Source organism: Podarcis cretensis (assembly GCF_951804945.1).
Source record: "Podarcis cretensis genome assembly, chromosome: 12".
NCBI classification, from domain to species: domain Eukaryota; kingdom Metazoa; phylum Chordata; class Lepidosauria; order Squamata; family Lacertidae; genus Podarcis; species Podarcis cretensis.
Window position 1 is genome coordinate 37,424,360 of NC_137181.1, and position 18,849 is coordinate 37,443,208.

General features: G+C 47.2%; 1 protein-coding gene and 1 long non-coding RNA gene across 2 annotated transcripts; one reads left to right on the forward strand and one right to left on the reverse strand.

Annotated features, from left to right (window-relative positions):
* Positions 1-10,901: 10,901 nt before the first annotated feature.
* On the reverse strand, positions 10,902-13,918 carry HOXA1 (homeobox A1; the record flags this gene model as incomplete). Its single annotated transcript, XM_079948085.1, has 2 exons — positions 10,902-12,624; positions 13,264-13,918. 2 exons carry the CDS (start codon positions 13,916-13,918, stop codon positions 12,269-12,271), a joined length of 1,011 nt encoding a protein of 336 aa, XP_079804211.1. The 3' UTR covers positions 10,902-12,268.
* Positions 13,919-14,253: 335 nt separating this feature from the next.
* On the forward strand, positions 14,254-18,750 carry LOC307199919. Its single transcript, XR_013832256.1, has 2 exons — positions 14,254-14,372; positions 17,669-18,750. It is a non-coding gene; the product is annotated as an uncharacterized lncRNA (long non-coding RNA).
* Positions 18,751-18,849: the final 99 nt, after the last annotated feature.

The window sequence follows — 18,849 nt, forward strand, 5'->3', positions numbered from 1 at the left end:
GTGCAATTCCAAGCTTTTGAAGTCATTCTGCCATTGGCTATAGAGGGCTGCGTCATGAACCTTTTTAGTATTAAGAAGAACCTGGTTGTGGTGTTGTGCAATAGCTCCACATATTCTTGAAAGAGATTAGACACCATTTGGCTTTTTCCACAGCTGTGATCATGAGGACGCTTCCTTAAAAATACAGTGGTACCTCGGGTTAAGAACTTAATTTGTTCTGAAGGTCCGTTCTTAACCTGAAACTGTTCTTAACCCGAGGTACCACTTTAGCTAATGGGGCCTCCCGCTGCCGCTGCGCTGCTGCCATGCAATTTCTGTTCTCATCCTGAAGCAAATTTCTTAGCCCAAGGTACTATTTCTGGGTTAGCGGAGTCTGTAACCTGAAGCGTCTGTAACCTGAAGTGTCTGTAACCCGAGGTACCACTGTACATTCAAGCATATTTTGGACCGAGAAGTCCATATTTTGGACCAAGAAATGTGCACCAAGAAATGACAGCACTGCAGCATGAAGTTTGTTACTTGGGCATTCCAACTGAAATACTAAAATTACTCACCAGCCCCTCTGCCCTGGGACCTGGAATTCATGGGTCTAAGAAGCCGTGCTGCTAACCCTGCTTAGCTCCATCCTTTTCCTTTGCCCATAGTTGTGCCTTGCAACTCCTACCATCTCTGCACACTCCTCACTCATCGCGTGACCTGGGTGCCCAAAGGGCTGGTGCTGTTCTCTTGACCCTCTCTTATCTCCCACCCTGCCTATTACTTGGATAGCCTGTTTTTGCAAGACCATATCCTTCCTTTCTTTACCTAATGAATGTATGCTAGGGCTGCATTCAGAAGGGAAAGTCCTGCCCCTTGGCTGCTGCACAAACTACAATTCTCCTGCCTAAGGCCAAACCTGAGTCACCATCAGTATGTGCTGTTTGCTAACCTTTGTGACATGATTCAGCTTGTACAACAAAGAATATTTTTATAGCCTTATCGAGCATGCACACTTCTTTAAATTTGACAGACCTGTTCACAGCCTTAAATGTATGAAATGGATTAACATTAAATACATGGGGATTTCTGCACTCATGTTCTTAAGACTATGCAATAATAATAAAAATCCTCAATGAATTTATAAGTACCTATTTTTGGACATTCCCCTGTCTCATATTTAGTATTTTTTATTTATTAGATTAGATTTAGTATTGCATATTCTATATGTATTACCTATACAGAGCACTGAATGTGTATATATTAAGGCTGTGTTTTATTTCATTCATAGGAAGTTCTGCCTATGGCAATTATTTATATCTAAGAATATTCTTTTTTTTGCAGAACGTGGGTGGTACTGTGGTCTAAACCACAAAGCCTAGGGCTTGCCAATCAGAAGATTGGTGGTTCAAATCCCTGTGACGGGGTGAGCTCCCGTTATTCGGTCCCAGCTCCTGCTAACCTAGCAGTTCAAAAACACGTCAAGTGCAAGTAGATAAATAGGTACTGTTCCAGCGGGTAGGTAAACGGCATTTTCATGCGCTGCTCTGGTTTGCCAGAAGCGGCTTAGTCATGCTGGCCACATGACCCGGAAGCTGTACGCCGGCTCCCTCGGCCAATAAAGCTAGATGAGCGCACAACCCCAGAGGAGTCCACGACTGGACCTAACGGTCAGGGGTACCTTTACCTTTAAGAATATTCTTTACACCTGAAAATCTTTGTTCAGTTATACCAGGTGTGTGCAGTAGAATTCTATCTAGATGCAGATTTTGCTATCGCCTCCAGCAATACAGGTCAAGACTAGACATCAGGACAACCCTCTGTTTTAAAGCATTTGGTCCATTCATATAACCATGTAGCAATGAAATTCAGTTGTGAATATTTCTCCCTTTCAATTTAGGTAACTGTCTCCTTCCTGAACCCACAACTTAAGTAACCAGCAGTGGAGGGCAATGAGGGCATCAGGCTTATCAAGTTGAGCTCCTTTTCTGTTTTATTTTATAGGTTTGACCTTTCTATCAGGAAATATTACAGATGAACTTGCTGCAGCTCTCCACCTGGCTAGCAAGCAGCTAAAGAAGAACCTAGTCTCCTGTGTTTTCTCTGCTCTTAAGTTCATGTCACCATCGCTAGAAGACGGCCAAAGATGTGGGAAGATGAACAGTGTGAGGAGAGATGCATCTTCCTTTGGTCTCAGCTTGATGGGAAATAATGAAAAACATCTGGGGCTATGAAAATGTCCAGTCCAAGTCTCTGTTTACTGAACTCTTTGCAAATGCCAGCATCTGTCACCAAGGAACCTCTGAAGGGGTTACCCTATCGCAAAATCCTGATGGCACGTCCAATACCTTTTCCCTAGAGTACATACACTGTTGTCTGAGGCAGTGGTGAAAGAAACAAAGGAAAGCAGATCCAGTTTGGGCAATCAGCTTATTAGCAGAATAAAGAAATCAGAGCAGGAGTAATCAAGCAAGATGCTTCATTCATCTACCAAGATTTTAAAGAAGAAGAAAAAAGTATTTTCTGCAAGCATAGGGACGATATTGGATTTGTGCATCAAGCATATAGTATGCATTCCTGCCTACCATTTCAAACAGCAGTAACTTGCTTAATTCTCATACGAGTTCATTGCTTTAAGTTCTGTGCAGATTGACTCTTCAATATAGGCTAAATCATTATTCTGTGAACCGCCCTGAGATCCTGTGATGAAGGGTGGTATATAAATCAAATCAATCAATCAATACAATGATCCCCGGTGCGTCATGAAGTGTAGTGGCTATTTCAGATTCTGTTGTAATGCCTAAAAGAGTGTAGGTGCTGTCTGTGCCTTTTGACGAGGGAAATCTACTACTTCTCTCTGCTCAGGAGAATAGAAACACCCAGGAACCCTTTGCTCCGTTCCAAAGTAATCCAGGACAGGGAATTTAAAACCTGGCACTAAGTACAAAACATGCATAAGTGAATGCACCACCCACCAGTAGATCCAGCAGCAAGATGGCTGTGTTTTAAAAAAACCCCAACTCATTTAACTTTCCTTACCTTCCCCATTCTTGCTCATGCAAGAAATTCAACCCTTTGGGTCAATCACTCACTCTCAGCCTAAATTATCTTGCAGGGTTATTGTGAAGATAGAATGTGGAGAAGGATAACTATGTATGCCACCTTGAGCTCTTTAGAGAAAAGGTGGGATATACTGTAGATACAATAAATAAATGCCTTGTCTGTGGAAATCACAGAATTGCAAAGTTTGAAGGGACTCCAAGGGTCACCACACAATGCAAGAATTGCAGCTCAAGAATCCCCAACAGATAACCACCAACATCTGTTTAAAAACCTCCAGTGAAGGTGAATCCACCAACTTCCAGTTCAAATGTTTGGCCAGTGCAGCCTGTATTCTCAATTTATTTTTAAGAGCTGTAGGTTTGAGTTCTTGCATTTCCTAGACAGAAGCTAAGGTCCTATACTTGCTTACCTAGGAGTAAGTTTCACTGAACACAATGGGACCTACTTCTGAGTAAGCATGTATAGGAACATATCAAAAAAAAATTTAAAAAAAAAAATTCATTGAGGTTTTGCAAAGAAAGGGATTTAAGCTGATGTTCTTTGGTCTAACAGGTTTGCAAAAGACAACCTTCTCTTTGCCCTCTACTGAAACGGAAGAGAATGGATACCTGTTGAGATGACCTTTTCAATTTATTTCTTCTCCAACATTTGAAAAACCAGTAATAACCAGCATGGTCAAGTTGCTATAAACCTGTACTTGAATCTGGGCACTTGGGTAGGTACATTATGTGGCCTTAAGTTGCCTCCCTCACTTCTGCACCTGTAAAATGGGAATAAAATACCAGTTTGGCTTAACAAGGTTGTTGACATATCCAACACTTTGAATTATGAGTACCCCTGGGAAGAATTCTAAATCATATTTTATATGTGTGTGTGTGTGTGTGTGTGTGTGTGTGTGTGTATTCGGGTGAGTGGGATATAGCAAAATGATATGCAAATAAGACAGGCAGTAAAACTGAAGCGCAGATAGAAAAATCAAATAGGAATTTGCTCTTGATTTATGGATTAAAAAATGGATCAGTCGAGGCAGTTTTATTGGAGACTGCTACATTTTGGGCCGTTTTCTCCACGGTTCTTTTTTTTTTTTAATTTAAAAAATCCTTTGCAGAATCAAAGCAGCTATTCTGTCTGCAGCGCTGTTGGTGTGGCATCTCTCGTCAAAGTCTGCCTGACAGTCCCGCTCTCCTGAATCATTAGGCGCAGGCCACACATTTCGGCTTGTGATCTCCCTAAGAGTACATTTGCGTTCGACTTCAAGAGGATGTGGAATGGATATTTAACCAAAGACGCAACTGTATTAAATCCAAGACAGGTTTTCTACAGGGTTGGTACCGGTGCACAGGTGGCTGGGAACCCGTGCGTTCTAGGGCACCTTGACGCACGTGTCAGTTGCACAGGGTTATACACTCGTTGAGGATCTGTGATTGACAGAGAATGTTCTGCGCACCCATTTCAACGAGTGCGTTTCCCATACCCCCTCGAGCAGCCTTTTTATTGGCTTATGAAGCCTGAACTGCTCGTATTAAACATAAGGAACCACAAGCAGCTACAGCACCTGAGTGGAACTGTGAAAAAAACTGCTTTTCTTAACTGAGAAAAGAAGAAAGCGACTTGGGGAGGGGAACCTATCGGAGTTCACGCGGTGTCTTTTTTTAAACTATTTTACCTTCCCGTGATATTTTGTTTATTCGGCGCGCTTTAATTTTTTAATTTTCATGTACCGCAATGGTGACTCAATGCAAACACATCCTTTCCGCGTGTTAACTACTAAACCCGAAAACTGCCAAACTTTGAACTTCGAATATATTTTTCTTTCTCTCGTTTGCGCACAAGTTCCAAATATTAAATTGCGCGCGTCTCGCATCCATAACGACGCCTTTGTCTGCAAATGGTCTGCAAAACGAGTTTACATTTTTGTTGGGATCCTATATAAAGAAAGGGGCTGCAAAATTTCGTTTCATTTGTAGCCTTGGAGGATTAATACCGAAGTAAGCCACTTGCAATTATTGCCTGTAATTCGACCCATTGGTGGAGAAGCTCTTTAAAGGAGGTCTCTACCTATGTCGGTGGTGGTCATGTGTGCTTGCACCCATCTCTGTCAAGACGGGCCTTTTTGACGTTACTTTCTTGTCTTCCTTTCTTGCAGTTTTGCTTCAAGAAACGGAGTTGCGCCTGTTTAAAATTAGAGTCTCTGCAGATTGCTGAAGCGATCCCGTGGTTAATGGATGGCGCAGAAGTTTAGCAGAAGACTCTCCCCATTCTGATCTCTCAGAGGGTTCCCCGGCCCAAGTACCGCAAATCCGCCTGCTTTTAAACCCACCAGTGACAAACGCGCATTGTTGAGTCCGATCAGTTGGCCTGTTATGGGGGCGCCATTCGGATTCAAACCGATTTCGTTCCATTTAATTGTCTGACGCAAAAATCGGGCTGGCTGCAGCGCGGCGTGGACCTAGAAATGCCCAGTTGTTCGCATTTGGATTTCCCGCAAGATAGTGATATAGATTATATCCACTAGCTTTCCCAGGTTTCTCACCCCGGGGGTTGCTTACCCTCCCTCTCCCCCGCCCCGCCCCGCCCTGCACTTTTCTGTGTTTTATATTGATTTAATCTGTTCTGGAGGCTTTCCAGGGGAATCGTGTTCGGACCTGGTTCTCTGGAATTGCCAACGCCTTCGAGAGCAAATGTGCCTTTCTGATTCTCCCTTGCAAGATTGTGCGAGAGGATTTCCATCCCCATCCTAATCACACCCCCGCGGAATCAAAGAGAGGCAAAAGGAAGCATCCGAGAAAGAGCAGAGAAACGGGGAAGGGACAAATGAAAGTCTCTTCCCCTCCCCTCTCCTGCCCTGGATTCCCTCGAACTCGCGTGGGCAAACCGGGTGACTGCGATGAGCTTCAAAAGCCAGGCGCGGGCCCCGCTGGGTTGAAACACCTTCCTCCTGCAGACATCTCAGCCTCGATCGGGCTTGGCCGAGGTTGTCCCTCGGAATTCCTGAGCTTGAGACAAAGAGCAAGGGGCACCCAGGAGAGTTTATGATGCACAAGCCATTTAAAAAAGAAAGGAATTTCAACTGTGAAAGACAGCCGAGGAACATGCCTAGAGGCCACAGGAATGGTGGAGGGGAAGATAGGGAGCCTTGGGGTTTTTTACGATTGACCCCACCAACACATCTCTGTATTAATCGGCTGCATATTTTTAAAATTATTTTTAGTATGCCCAATTATTTTATTTTTAACCCATCTTCTGCCTTTCCTCACAGGTAAGTTTTTATCAACATCCACCTCTCTTCTCTTCTTTTTAAATGTGGTTACTAAAAAAGGAAAAACATATGACCCCTAAAACGCCCCCCTGAAACTAAACTCAGCATAATATATTCGGTTACCAGCGAGAATCTGAAAGCAGGGGTCCTGAAAACGCTTGCTTTGGATTAGTTCCGCATATCTAATATGTGCGGTATGCCAGAAAGAGGGATATCAGGATCAGCGCTTTGGAAATGCGGCTGAATTTTCTTCCCCCAGGAACAGTGCTTAGAGGCGCACGCTTAAGAATCAGTCCCTCTGTATGCCTCTGCCTAGCGAAACGGCGCAGCATCTTTCAACGTTATCCCTGCGCTAGGACAAAACAATTAAAGATGCTCAGCATCTCAAAGGAAAAATGGGAAGACGCCGAGTTTATGGGTGATAGTTCCTGCTAGCCAATATGCTAATGAAAATTAGATTCTGCCTCGAACGTGATCTGCCCCTAGAAAAAGGCTAATAAATTCCCATTCCGGATGCATTTATGCAGAGATTAGGTGAACTTTGACCTCTGGAGGGTTGTTGCAATTAGACACAACGTGCAGCACCTTCAAATGTTCGGTTTTTGCATAGTCCCGCGGTCCCTTCTCGCTTGCTTTCATTAAAATACGGGCCGGGAGGAGCGTGCAAACACGTTAAAGAACTCGCATTTGTTCACACGAGCAAGGGCGCGGCCGCGCGCGCACACAATTTGAATTGTGCGCGCCTTTCGAAGCCTCTCCGGGGGAATTGTTAAGAGGCTGGCTGCATTATTATAACGCGAGTTCTGTGCTTTCTCGATTTGGAAGCCCTCTGCCTTCATCTCAGGTAGGGCTTGCTTCAAGGAACATCTGAATCGCCTCAACTGGCCGCCTCTTTCGAGTGCTTCTTTCCTTGAATAATGCCGCCAAAACTGTCCTCGACCCAGTTAAGTCGAAGCAATGGGATCTACGGCTTGGCTGGAGACGGGCGTGGGGATGGGGGAGGGGTTCCTTTAAATTCTCTGGTTTGTGTAGATACTGCGAAAAAGTTTGATCCAAAAGCGCATTTACCAGGAAGTGCATTGTTGCTGAAGTCATCAGGGCTTGCTGCCCAGAAAGCAGATGAAAGGCCCGCGCTTTGTTCTGTATAATTTAAAAGTTGTTGTTGCAAACAATCTCCCTCTTTCACTCGCTTAAAAAAATGCGCACTGATTTTAACAATGGCTAAAGATCATCAATGCTAGAACAAAGAAGGTCTAGAAGGAGACGAGGAGGAAACAAGATTTTAACCCCACAACTGGGGGGGGGGGGATGTTTTTAGTTTTAAGTCAAAGGATCAAGTTTAGCATTAGAATAATAGACAAGAGGCTCCGCTGGGAGATGTGTGTTTGTGTGTGTGTGTGTGTGTGTGTGTGTGTGTGTGTAAATAATTGTTGCCTTTAGCAGAGAGCTGAAATAAACCACTGGGACACATTCTAAAGTGACCCACCGCTGAATTCATTTCTGCTTGAACTTTCGGTGAACCTGAGATTAAACAGGGGTGAGCAGCTAAGCAGTTTGTTGCGAGCTGCCTTTTCAACAACCCTTTTCAGACTGAGTAAATATTGATCGCTTTCAATCTGATTGCCCCAGAGGAAAACACCGAGCATCTCAATGTAGCCTCCAAAAGTAAACTTTAAAGGTGAACATCGAAAATAGATCTCAGGCTTGAAAAGAGACGCTCAATTCCTTGAGACGTTTGGCTGAGTTGAGGGTAATAAATATATACACAGTCATAAGAGGACCAGGATGCAAATAAGCAGACCAAGGATAGTTGCTGTTGGCATATCTATCTCTATTTTAAGAAGAAGAAGAAGAAGAAGAAGAAGAAGAAGAAGAAGAAGAAGAAGAAGAAGAAGAAGTGACCTCCCTCCTCATTCCTTTGCACAATTTGGGGGAAAGGATGAAAAGATTTATCGCAAATTCTTTTGTAAAAAAAGAGAACATGAGGCACTAATCGATTCACAGGTGTGATTAATCGATTTGTAGCAGCGATTGACTAATTCAGCCGCAGAGACAGCAGCGTGGGTTTCGGAGAGCCGCGAAACCGTGAAGCTGGGAACAAGTTACCCCGAAGCATGCGTGCACAAATCTTCATTCACAAGAATGTGCTTGGCTTTTATTTCATCCAAAGGAAGTCCCATAGCCTTTATATATCACCTCAAATTAGGCCATGCTTTGGGGTCTCCTTCCAAATACCGTTCATCGATGAGAGAGTCCGCCGACCACCACCCCATGCTAAATCCGCTTAGGATCGAGATGTCAGCCATGTTATTTGGCTGACAAGTCTATTGATCAAATGTCATATATACGTATATATCTATAGATATATGAGGAGAGCGGCCTCAGCTCCCAGTGAAGGGCGGTGTTTCTGCCCCAGCATAAATGAAGCGGCTCGGGAGGAATGCTTTTTCTTGCTGGTCTTTGTCCAAACCAGAGAAGCTACAATTTCACACACTCTTAGTGGGGAGCAAGTCCATACTCAGCTGGGGGTGGGGCATATTTCAGGGTAAACGTGCCCAGGGTCGAACTGGTTATTATTTAGGAAGCACTGCTGCGGCAGGCGGCAGTCAAGAAGCCTGCGTCACGAAAAGTGAATTATTTATTCCTGAATAACCTCCTCATGAAACGTTTTAGCAGGAAGGAGGAACTTTCTTCCTGGGGGATTTGGCCCTATGTCGATGTCCCCGAATCGGGGCCCACTAGCGGTCCCCGGCCTGATCTAAAGCGGGTCGCAAAGGCAGCCCTACTAGACGGTAAAATAATACGAATAAGGAATGGGTCTCGAAAGGCATGCTCGGGTGAATAAGGCGAAGATGCAGATCCACACTATAAAGCGCGTTCAAAGCGCATTTCCCCGCTCCCCACAAGAATCCTGGGAGCTGTGTTGGGAACTGTAGCTCTGTGAAGGATCAACTACGGTTCCTTAGATCCCTGGGGACGGGCGCTTACTGTGTATTGAAATGCAGAAGGTTATCTTAGGGCAGCCTCGTCCCTTCACCGCCTGGCACATGCGTCCTCCTTTGAAAACACCCGCCAAACCCTCAACAATATTATTGCCAGCCTTTTGTTATTGTTCTCCCGGTTCCACCGAACGAGTCAGGAAGGGAGGAAAAGCGCAAGGGATGCGGAAGGGTCAACCCGCCGCGTGCTTGAGGAGGACAGCTCTCTCCGAGAGGTGATCCCGATCAGGCCCTCTCGGCATGCAGAGATAGATGCCCTTTGGGTCACGAAAGCCTCTGGCAGAAGGCCATCTGCTGAGTTTGCAGCCTCACCCTAGTCAACAAAATGATTTTATTTTTTATGTATATAAAAGTATAAAGCGGGCGGGCGGGGGGCCAGCAGAGGAAGGGAGGATAAAATGAAACCTGGGTCTCCTGCTTTGAAGTTACAACAAGGCAGTCAAGGGAGCCCTTTGGAGACCAGCCCTGCGTAATAGCAGGGGAGAGGGGCGGGAGGGGGGGGGTCTCTCCTCCTCGCCCTCTTGATATGGCCGATGCGCCTGCAAATCCAGGCTGCTCTGCCTTTAACACTTCAGCCGAGAAGCCGCAGACGACTCGCGCGCTCCGGCTCTCTCAGAACCAGCAGCCTCCACTGTTGTTTTCACAGCCCGGGCTCAAAGCTTGTAAAAGTCTCCTGCAGATCTTGCAGCCAGGAGGGTGTTTTGTTTTGTTTTGTTTCTTTTAAATCCCCAAAGAAAGAAACAAATACAGCTCCTCAGACGGGCTGGAGTGGAATGGAATGGAAAGCCTCGATGTTCTGGCTAGAGAGATTGGAAGAAAAAGCGGGGGCGCGTTAGAGGGTTCTGCAGATCTTTAAAAAAGCAAAAACAAACTTGTTTGCAAGTCTTTTCAGGAAGTAACTTCGATTCACCTGCCAGAAGTTGTTTTCCAAATAGAGGGGGGCGGGAATGGTGTGGGGTTTGCAAGGACACGTTGGGTTGAACATACTTGGGTTAGGAAATTGTCTTCAGACCACGCAGGAATCGGAGTTGGATCAACAAGGAATTCTCCCTCCCTCTTTCTCCCTCTGTGAACTTTTATCGTGCTTTGTGCCTTCAAGATGTCACTGACGATTTAGAAGGCAGGGAGTGACGCTGGGGGTTCCTTGGACAGCTTTATACCCAGGGATAATGAAATGTGACTCTCTTAACTGGTGGCTTGTGATGTGAGGAAAGACCGGCCGAAGACAGCTTCTGCTTTTGAAGAGGACTCTGTTTACACACAGGTCAATATTCAGTTCGGGGTGAAAAGGTTAGCCCTTGACCCAGGAAGTTCCCGCAAGTATGGTTCGAAAATAGCTCCGCTTCCTTTGCCTTTCTCTTAATTGCAGAAGATAAACATGTATCTTTCTCTTTCTATTGATTAATAGACCTACTTTGTATAATCTCGGGGTACTGTACATAATGTGCAGTCAAAGGGCGTGAATAATTCGATGTAGGGATATCTGAGGAGGATATCTGAGCAGCCGATCAAAAGCCACTCCAAGGGAACTGAAAAGGGTGCAGAAAGCTTAACCTCAACCCCAGACTCCGCTTTCCAAAAGATACCGAAGCAAAGTAAAAACCTGAGATATGAATATATTTATTACAGAGATTTGTAGGACCCGTAAAATTCTGCTCTGGATTCGTTTCCTTTCCTTTCTTTTTTCTTTTTAAACACAGAATCTCAGAACCTTGGATGATTGTACAGAAAAAAATCAGAAAGTACTCCATCACAAATGACAACTGATAGAACTCAGTGTTATTTTCACTGAGTACATCCAAGCGGTTGTGCATCATGCAAGTTCCATCCACGAATCACATAAAATATACATTCGTTTGGCCATTCATCACATTCAGGAATTGGGCTGAAAAGACCTCAAGTCTAAGGAACGTTTCCTGGGGGTGGGGGGGATCTCCCCTCTCCCTTTTTAATGATAATATTGGGGGTTGGGAATGATCCAGCACAGAGTTCGGGAAGGAGGGGATTTAAAGCGGGAGTAGACACTAATAAGCAAGGTTTATTTTTTAAAAACCTAGTGCAATTTCCACTTTCTTTTCTAGCTCGTTCAAAGAAATAGTAGCAACCTATGATTTTTGAGGTATCTGATTGAGTTGAACAACTTTTCGTTCGTGACATCCTCACTTTTCGCTATAAAATCGAATCCAGTGTTGAGAATGTAACCACCCTGTTTAAGCTCATCATCTTATCTAAACATTTCTAGAAAATCCGTAAAAAGATAAATCTCTGGGACAAAGTATTTACAACCAACAAAACTCATACATACGAGAAGACAAGAGACATTAAATTAAAGTGGTGAAAGTTCTCGAAGTCGTGTAAACGCTTTCAATAGTGCATCTATTCGTGAATTTGGGTCTGACAGGTCTTTGGTTGGATGAGAAAACGGTAGCAATGTCTTTGGCAACTCGATTCTGGTCTAACAAATTCTCTTGATTGTTCCCACAATACAGTCTTTAGAGATGAAAACAGATCAACTCTGAGGAGCTGAGGCAGACTCAGTGAGTGATACTGAATAAGCTACTCAGAGTGAGGTCCTAAACTCCTGGGCCACAACCCAGACAACGTGAGCCAGCTCCCATTGAAATCAACTGAGTTTAAAATAGTCACAAAGTCCCATCCCGCATTTTTTCATGGGATTTAGGGATGATTTAACAGCGCAGTCCTGTGGCCTGCCTATTCAGGCGTGTTGGCTTCCAGAGAGCTCGCTTGCAGGCCTTATAGGATCTCAGCCTCAAAGTTGCTAAATTCATGAGACAGTTCCATTCAAATCAATGAGACTTGTCTCCAGATCAAAGCGTTCAGGGTGAGAGTTTGGGTTGCTCTCTCCGCCAATTGCGTGAAAGTCCGAAAATAAACAAGGGGATAAGTTCGAAACACAATAAATTTACTCTTAGATTGTGCCTTAGAGGGAGAATGAGGAGCAGCGTGTCTTTCAATTCGAGGTAGTCAGAGTGTCTGAGGTAGAGGAGGCTGGCGAAGGGGTACAGGGGGACGGGCTGGACTTTTCCGAGGACTCCTCCGCTTTCTCTTCGCTTCCTGTTGGGGTGGCCGGAGAAATGGGGAGCAAGCCCTCTTTCTCTCGCTTCTTCTGCTTCATCCTGCGGTTCTGGAACCAGATCTTGACCTGAGTCTCGTTCAGCTGCAGCGAGGCGGCGATCTCCACCCTGCGGGCCCGGGTTAAGTATTTGTTGAAGTGGAATTCCTTCTCCAGCTCCGTCAGCTGTTTGGTGGTGAAGTTGGTCCGGACCGTGTTGGGCTGGCCAACATAACCGTACTCGCCAGCTTTCCCTAGAGGGAGAAAGGAGAGAGAGAGAGAGAGAGAGAGAGAAAGAAAGAAAGAAAGAAAGAAAGAAAGAAAGAAAGAAAGAAAGAAAGAAAGAAAGAACAGCAACAACAACCCACATCAGAAGCGTTAACTCGAAGCAATGATTTATAGGTGACATGAATCAATAGGCAGGCGCGCGCAGGTACAAACCATAGAGAACGAGCTCTTAAAGTGAAAGGAACTTTGTGGGCCAATCGGAAACCTGCTTATTCCTAAGTAAAGACCTAGCGAATGCACATGGGCTAACTTCTTAGTGTCCGCCTGTCCAGTGAAACAGCAACTGAACTCACCTAGATCAGGGGAGATCTGACCACCGGCTGCTTTGTAATCCACAGCGGGGACACAAACACATCAAACTGAGCGTTATAATAGGAACCCTAAATCACAACACGACCTCCCCCCCCCCCCATTTCTGGAGAACCGGTACGCTTCAGGATCCCAACCATACCTGTTCCCATCATACCTGGGACCATCATGTTAATCTGCATCTACCTTAAATGCAGATCTTCCGCGTCCACCTTACAAAAATAATAATAAGAAGAAGAAAACTTCGGGCCCGAACTTCCCGAAGTCCAGAGTGATCGCTCAGGCAGGTGACTCACCTGTTTTGGGAGGGTTTCTCTTCACTTTCATCCAGTCGAAAGTCTGGGCGGGAGGAGAAGTCTCCGACGAAGGGGAACCGCAGCCTTCCTGGTGGTTGGAATGAAGTGGAGACAGGGGGTGGGTGTAACTGGTTAGGGTTAGGCTCTGTTGCTCGTCCCCATAAGAGGGGTGGATGTACTGAGCAGAGCCCACGGGGCCCCCAGCATAAACCTGGGGCTGCTGAACCACGGACGACGAGACGTTTCCAGAGTAGAGCGCAGGAGCGCACTGGGGGAAGCCCCCATTAATCTCTGCCTCTTGAGCGAGTGGGTAGTGGCTGTAGCCCCCCGCGCCGAAGTTCTGCACGCCGTAGGTGGGCCCACAGCTCGGGTGGGCGTAGGACATCCCCAGGTTGGGGTGGTGCTGGTAGGTAGCAGTCTGGTGGTGGGGATGGGGGCTGATCTGGACCCCCCTGCCCACGAGGAAGCGATCGTCCCCGTTGCAGTTGTTGGCACTGACAGCGCAGGACTGGAACGTGGTTGTGGTAATCCCATGGTCGGGGTGGTGGTGGTGGTGGTGGCGGTGGTGGTGGTAAGCCCGGGGTGAGCAAGTGGCGGACTCGCCGTTGAGGATGGGCGGATAATCGAGGAAGGAATTCATCCTCGCAGTGTCCATCTATCACCGGTTGACCGGCTCTTCGGAGTCCTGGGTGACCGTGCCAACTTTCTCACTTCCTCCATGGGGGCCAGAAGAAAAATGATATGAATGTACAGTGAGACGGCGGCCACGTGAGGGCGGCAGCCAATGGCTGCTCCTCCTGCCAAAGTTGCCCTGCTCCTTCCTGGTGATGGATCACCCTGGCTGTGGCATTTAAATTCCGAGCGCTCCTCCATCAAGGTGACGCGCAGCCACCACCACCTCCCTCTCTCCCTCTTTCCTTCTCTCTCTCTCCACACCCCCCATCTCCTCCCCCGTTCCCAGTCAGCGCGTTGGGGTTTGAGAGCCGGGCCGGAGAGGCAGTGCGCGCCCAGGCGCTCAGCCTGAAGCAGCAGCAGCAGCAAGCACAGAGCCGCCGCCGGAGGGGGCTGCTCTTGCATGGATTTACGAAGGGACAGCCTGGGCTTGGCAGGTAAGCAAAGGGACCCGCGCAGGGCGTCCCCAGTTGGGTAGCTGCTCCTGCTGCTGCTGCTGCTTTCTCCAGGGCTGTTGTGGAGAGAGCACAGCTAGGCTGAACCCTCTCGGCTACAGTTAGATCGCTTGGATCATTATGGTCTGCCTTGGGCAGTCTCCAGCAGTCCGGGGTTGCTGTGTGTGAGAGAGAGGTGGGGAGAGAAAGAGAGAGAGAGCGCTATCAGGGGGGCTGGGGGAGGTTTGGGGGCATGGGGAGAGGTAGGAGGCCGGCGGCTGAGCTCTGCCAGTTGCCGATGCGTCCTCAGACAGACCCCGGCGTGCGCGCGCGAACCGGCAAGAGTTAAAATGCGCTTGGTCCAGCCTCTCTCTCGCGGTTATTTGCATGGAAATGAGGCTCTCTGCAAGGCAACGCCATTGTTGCTGCTGCTGCGGGCAGCGTGGTTGGCTTTAACGCACGGGAATGGCGCCGTTGGCTCCTGGAAACAGGGAATCAGTGGGGGGGCAGTTGGAGCCGGCAGCCTGGGCTGAAACGGAGACGGTAGTGCGCCTGTCTGGCGACTGGGTACTGGGTTGCTGTTTTTTCGGACGATCCGACGCTGCTGGGCGCGGTTAGAGGAAGGAAGCGCTTACAAAGGTTGCCAGGGAAGCTTGCTCAGGTTCTCGCCGGCAGCTGAGCCGCTAGGGCGCCTGTGCAAACTGTCAGGCCTCTCCTCTCTCTCACCTCCCATTCACTTTTGCTCCCCCACCCCGCTTCTCACGTATAACCTTTGCCTCCCTCCCCCCACCCCCAAGGAGTGTCCACGGGTTGAAACCATGAGGTCTAGAAAGATGCGAGTCTTTAAAATAGCAGCCCTTTGGATGGCATGGCCAGCGGTTAGGGGGAGGAGACTGTCTGGAGGAAGGGGCGAGGGGGTCGACAGCGCTCCTCCAGGCGCTTGATCACTAGGCTGCCGCCCTCCTTCCGAGGAGGGAGAGAGGGAGCCGAGGGAAACAAATGGCCGGGAGTTGGGAGAGGCCTCTCTGGATTCCCTGGCGAGGACCGCAAGTGCTTTCTTCTCGCAGATGTAAATCCCTGATTCCGCTCAAGTCCGTGGGGCCAGGAGAGACGCCTGGCTTTCGGTGGGGCTAGACCTGTCCAAAGGAAAGGCAGGGTCAGCTTAAACCTGGAGGAAAACCCCTGGGTTGGAGGTGGGGAGGTGGTGGGTCCCTCGGGGGCTTCATCTGCACAAAAAGGAGAGGTGAGCAGAGAGGACTCAACAGCACAGAATTCAGCATGAAATCGTAGAATGGTAGGGACCCTGAGGGTCATCTAGTCCAACCCCCTCCAATGCAGGAAGGAAAACAGGCCTGACTAGAAAGAAGGCAAACTTTGCCTGCCGGAGTCCGGAAATAACTATGCGGGCTTCTTATGCTTTCATCTTGCAAATGTCGAAATCAGCCCAATATTTATTATTAGTGTGTTAATGGCTGTTGCTTCTATGTTATCTACACACACACACACACACACACACACACACACACCATGTATGATTCCGTACCATCCTAGTTCCTCTGAAACTATAATACTATTTTCATTCCTAAAATGCTGCTGATCTGGATTAGGCTGTTCTCCAGCTTCCCCTTTCTTCCTTCTCCCTCTCTCAAAAGCGAGGCCCACTCAAAATATTGATAAGCATGCACTGTTTACTAAGACAAACATGCCCCGAATCTCCGAATCTGGCTGCGAGACTTTGAAAGTCTCATGCGTACTTCCTGGCTTTCCTTTGGTAGAGCTAAACTCGCTCTGAGTGGGACTTTAAAAACACTTCCTTTTGGCCCTGTAGTCACACCTCGGACTTATCTCTCTCTCTCTCTCTCTCTCTCTCTCTCTGTGTGTGTGTGTGTGTTTAAGAGTAATATTTATATATTCTAAAATTTACTGGAAGGAAGGACAGATACAGGGTTCCCTTTACCAGTAGCCCCATTGATTTCCATTGCACGCACAGTCACGTATTGCCCAGGCACGACGGTCTGGGAGTAGATCGCATCGATATGAGTGGCCAACCCGTGGCCCGAGGAGTGGATTCACGAGGAGGCGTTTTGTAAAACAAAAGAACGTGCATGTAGGGGTTTAATATTTCCCTAACAGCTTTAGATGTAAAAACTATGTCGGTGCATGCCGGCTTTGAAAACAGGGTATAAATCCAGATCTAAAGGAAGCCTTGTTCCCTATGAAAAGTTGGTCATTTCATTTGGGTCCCTATCCTCTCCCTCTCTTTCTCCTTCCTGGCCGCCTTTCTCTGAGCAGAAACCTCCCTCCCGTGCCTGCTGCTCCGTTGCCCCCTTCCACACTTTCTCCCCCATTTCTCCGCCATTGTTCAGAAGAACTCTTTCCCCTTTTGTTATATTGTCTCCGTGGCCCAACGCTTTTGCATTCTGAAGCCAACACAATTCCTCTGTTTTACCAGAATGCAGAAGGAGACACATGGAGGGCGGGGTGGCGGCGGCGGCCGGGGAGATCGGGGGAGGGGGACGCCTTTCCCAGTGTGGCGAAGCAACCACATTTCCCATTCTATGTCTGCCTTCTGGAAAACGCAAGCAGGCCCACAGAAAAGCCCCCTAAGCTCCACGAAGGCCTTTTCCAGAGCAGGCCCTGCCCCCCCCCCCGGTTCCCCCCCCCTCCCGTCACCCTGCATCCGCCTTTGTTGAATCGGTTCCTCTGGTGGTTCTGAACGTCACCAAACCCATCTCTGGCCTTCGTTACTGCGGCCAGGGCGCATTCTTGTTTTTGCGTTCGAAAAAGAATATTTCGAATTTCTCTCTTGTTCGTTTTGAAAGAGGATATCTGCAGGGCTCGGCCTAGTTCTGATATGCGGGGGTGGGGAAGAGAATCTGCTGTGGGGGGAGTCGATTTGTATGGAAGGCTTCTTTTGTTCTTTGAACCGGAGGTCCCCCCCCCCCCCACACACACACACAACAACAACAAACCTGAGCGCTGCCTTCTCTGTATAAAAGGAAAACGTTCCGAAATGCACGCTAAGTGGAATTTTCTGTGTCACAAACCAGGCAAACCCTTAGCAAAAAGGGGGTGGGGGGAGAGAAAAAAAGAGCGGGGGAGCGCCCGGGATTCCCTGCCGCACCTGAAGCTTAGCCAAGCTGTTGTTTTAACAGAGCAATAAAAATGAATTATGACTAACCGCCTCCTAGCTTAATGGTTTCAGACGGGGATCCCCAGCCCGAGCAAATACGTAAGAGGATTTTTATTTGTGCATGTGTTCCTGCAATTGATCTCTTTGATGACATTCTCATTCACAGAAAGCGTTTGATTTATGACTTTAGGAAGAATTGCACCCAGTCTTTCCAGCTATAACCCACGCAGCTCAGCGCCACCCCACTTAGAGGGGGTTTGCAAAACAGGGAAGCCAACGGCGACCACAACAAACGTGCGCAGAGGAGAGCAAGCAGGAAACCCGCGCCTGCAAAGATCTGGGGAAGTTCTTAAGGAGCGGGCTATAAAAATCTACGTTGGCATATCTACATACACACGAAGATGTATGCTAACACCTACTGATAGGCTGTGGGGCAAAAAAGGAGAAGAAAAGAGGCATACTGGATTTTGCTAACAATCCGAATTGAAATCGGATTAGAGAATACACACAGCTATCCCCGCCTGGTAGCACTTTTAAACGGACCTCATGACTCTACACTTGTTAGTCCAGTTCCAGTAGGACTCGATGGCCTCCAACAGCTTTTGTTCCGTAGACCTAGCGAAAGCCACAGGATTTGAAAGCGATTTTTCATATGCATTGCATACATCCTAACCGCGTGTGCTTGTGTTTTAATTCTCTCCTCTGATTTCCTCTCTTTTAGGTTTATTTTCTCGGGGCCTTCGGACAGCTGGGAAATCCATCAAATGCCTTCCTTTCTCAGCTCTGGTTCCCCACACCACCATCCCTCCCCCCCCTTTCCAAGGCACGGGTCGCAAAAGAAATAGTTAAAAATAGCGTTCAATGGTAGAAACCAGTATACACTTCTGTCGATTTCTGGCCATTTATGCAGCAAGGCTTGCTGTAGTGCTTTTTGTTTCCCCTTGCAATAATATGATATATTCTGCCTATAATACAATATCAGTTAAAACGTAGAAGAGAATTTTTATATAATGTTACGATATATTCAACCTATACTATAATAAATCGTTTGCGATAGCACAGAAACATTTTAACGTGCTTCTAATGTCTTATGTGCATTCAAGGGAGGGGGGATATATTTTTATGTAAGTTTTGGAGTTATTTTAGGTTTATTTTTTCTCTCCCCCCTATTTGAATGTTGAGAACTTTGGAAATCCATCATTTACCGCTGGCTTCCCCCCTAATAAATATATTTTTAACGAAAAAGGACGAAGGTTGTGACCAAATTGTGTTGTTTCTTTTAATTTTATTTCAGGACTAGGGGAGGGGCGGAGATTAACTTCCTTGTATGAAGCAGAGAGAAAGAGA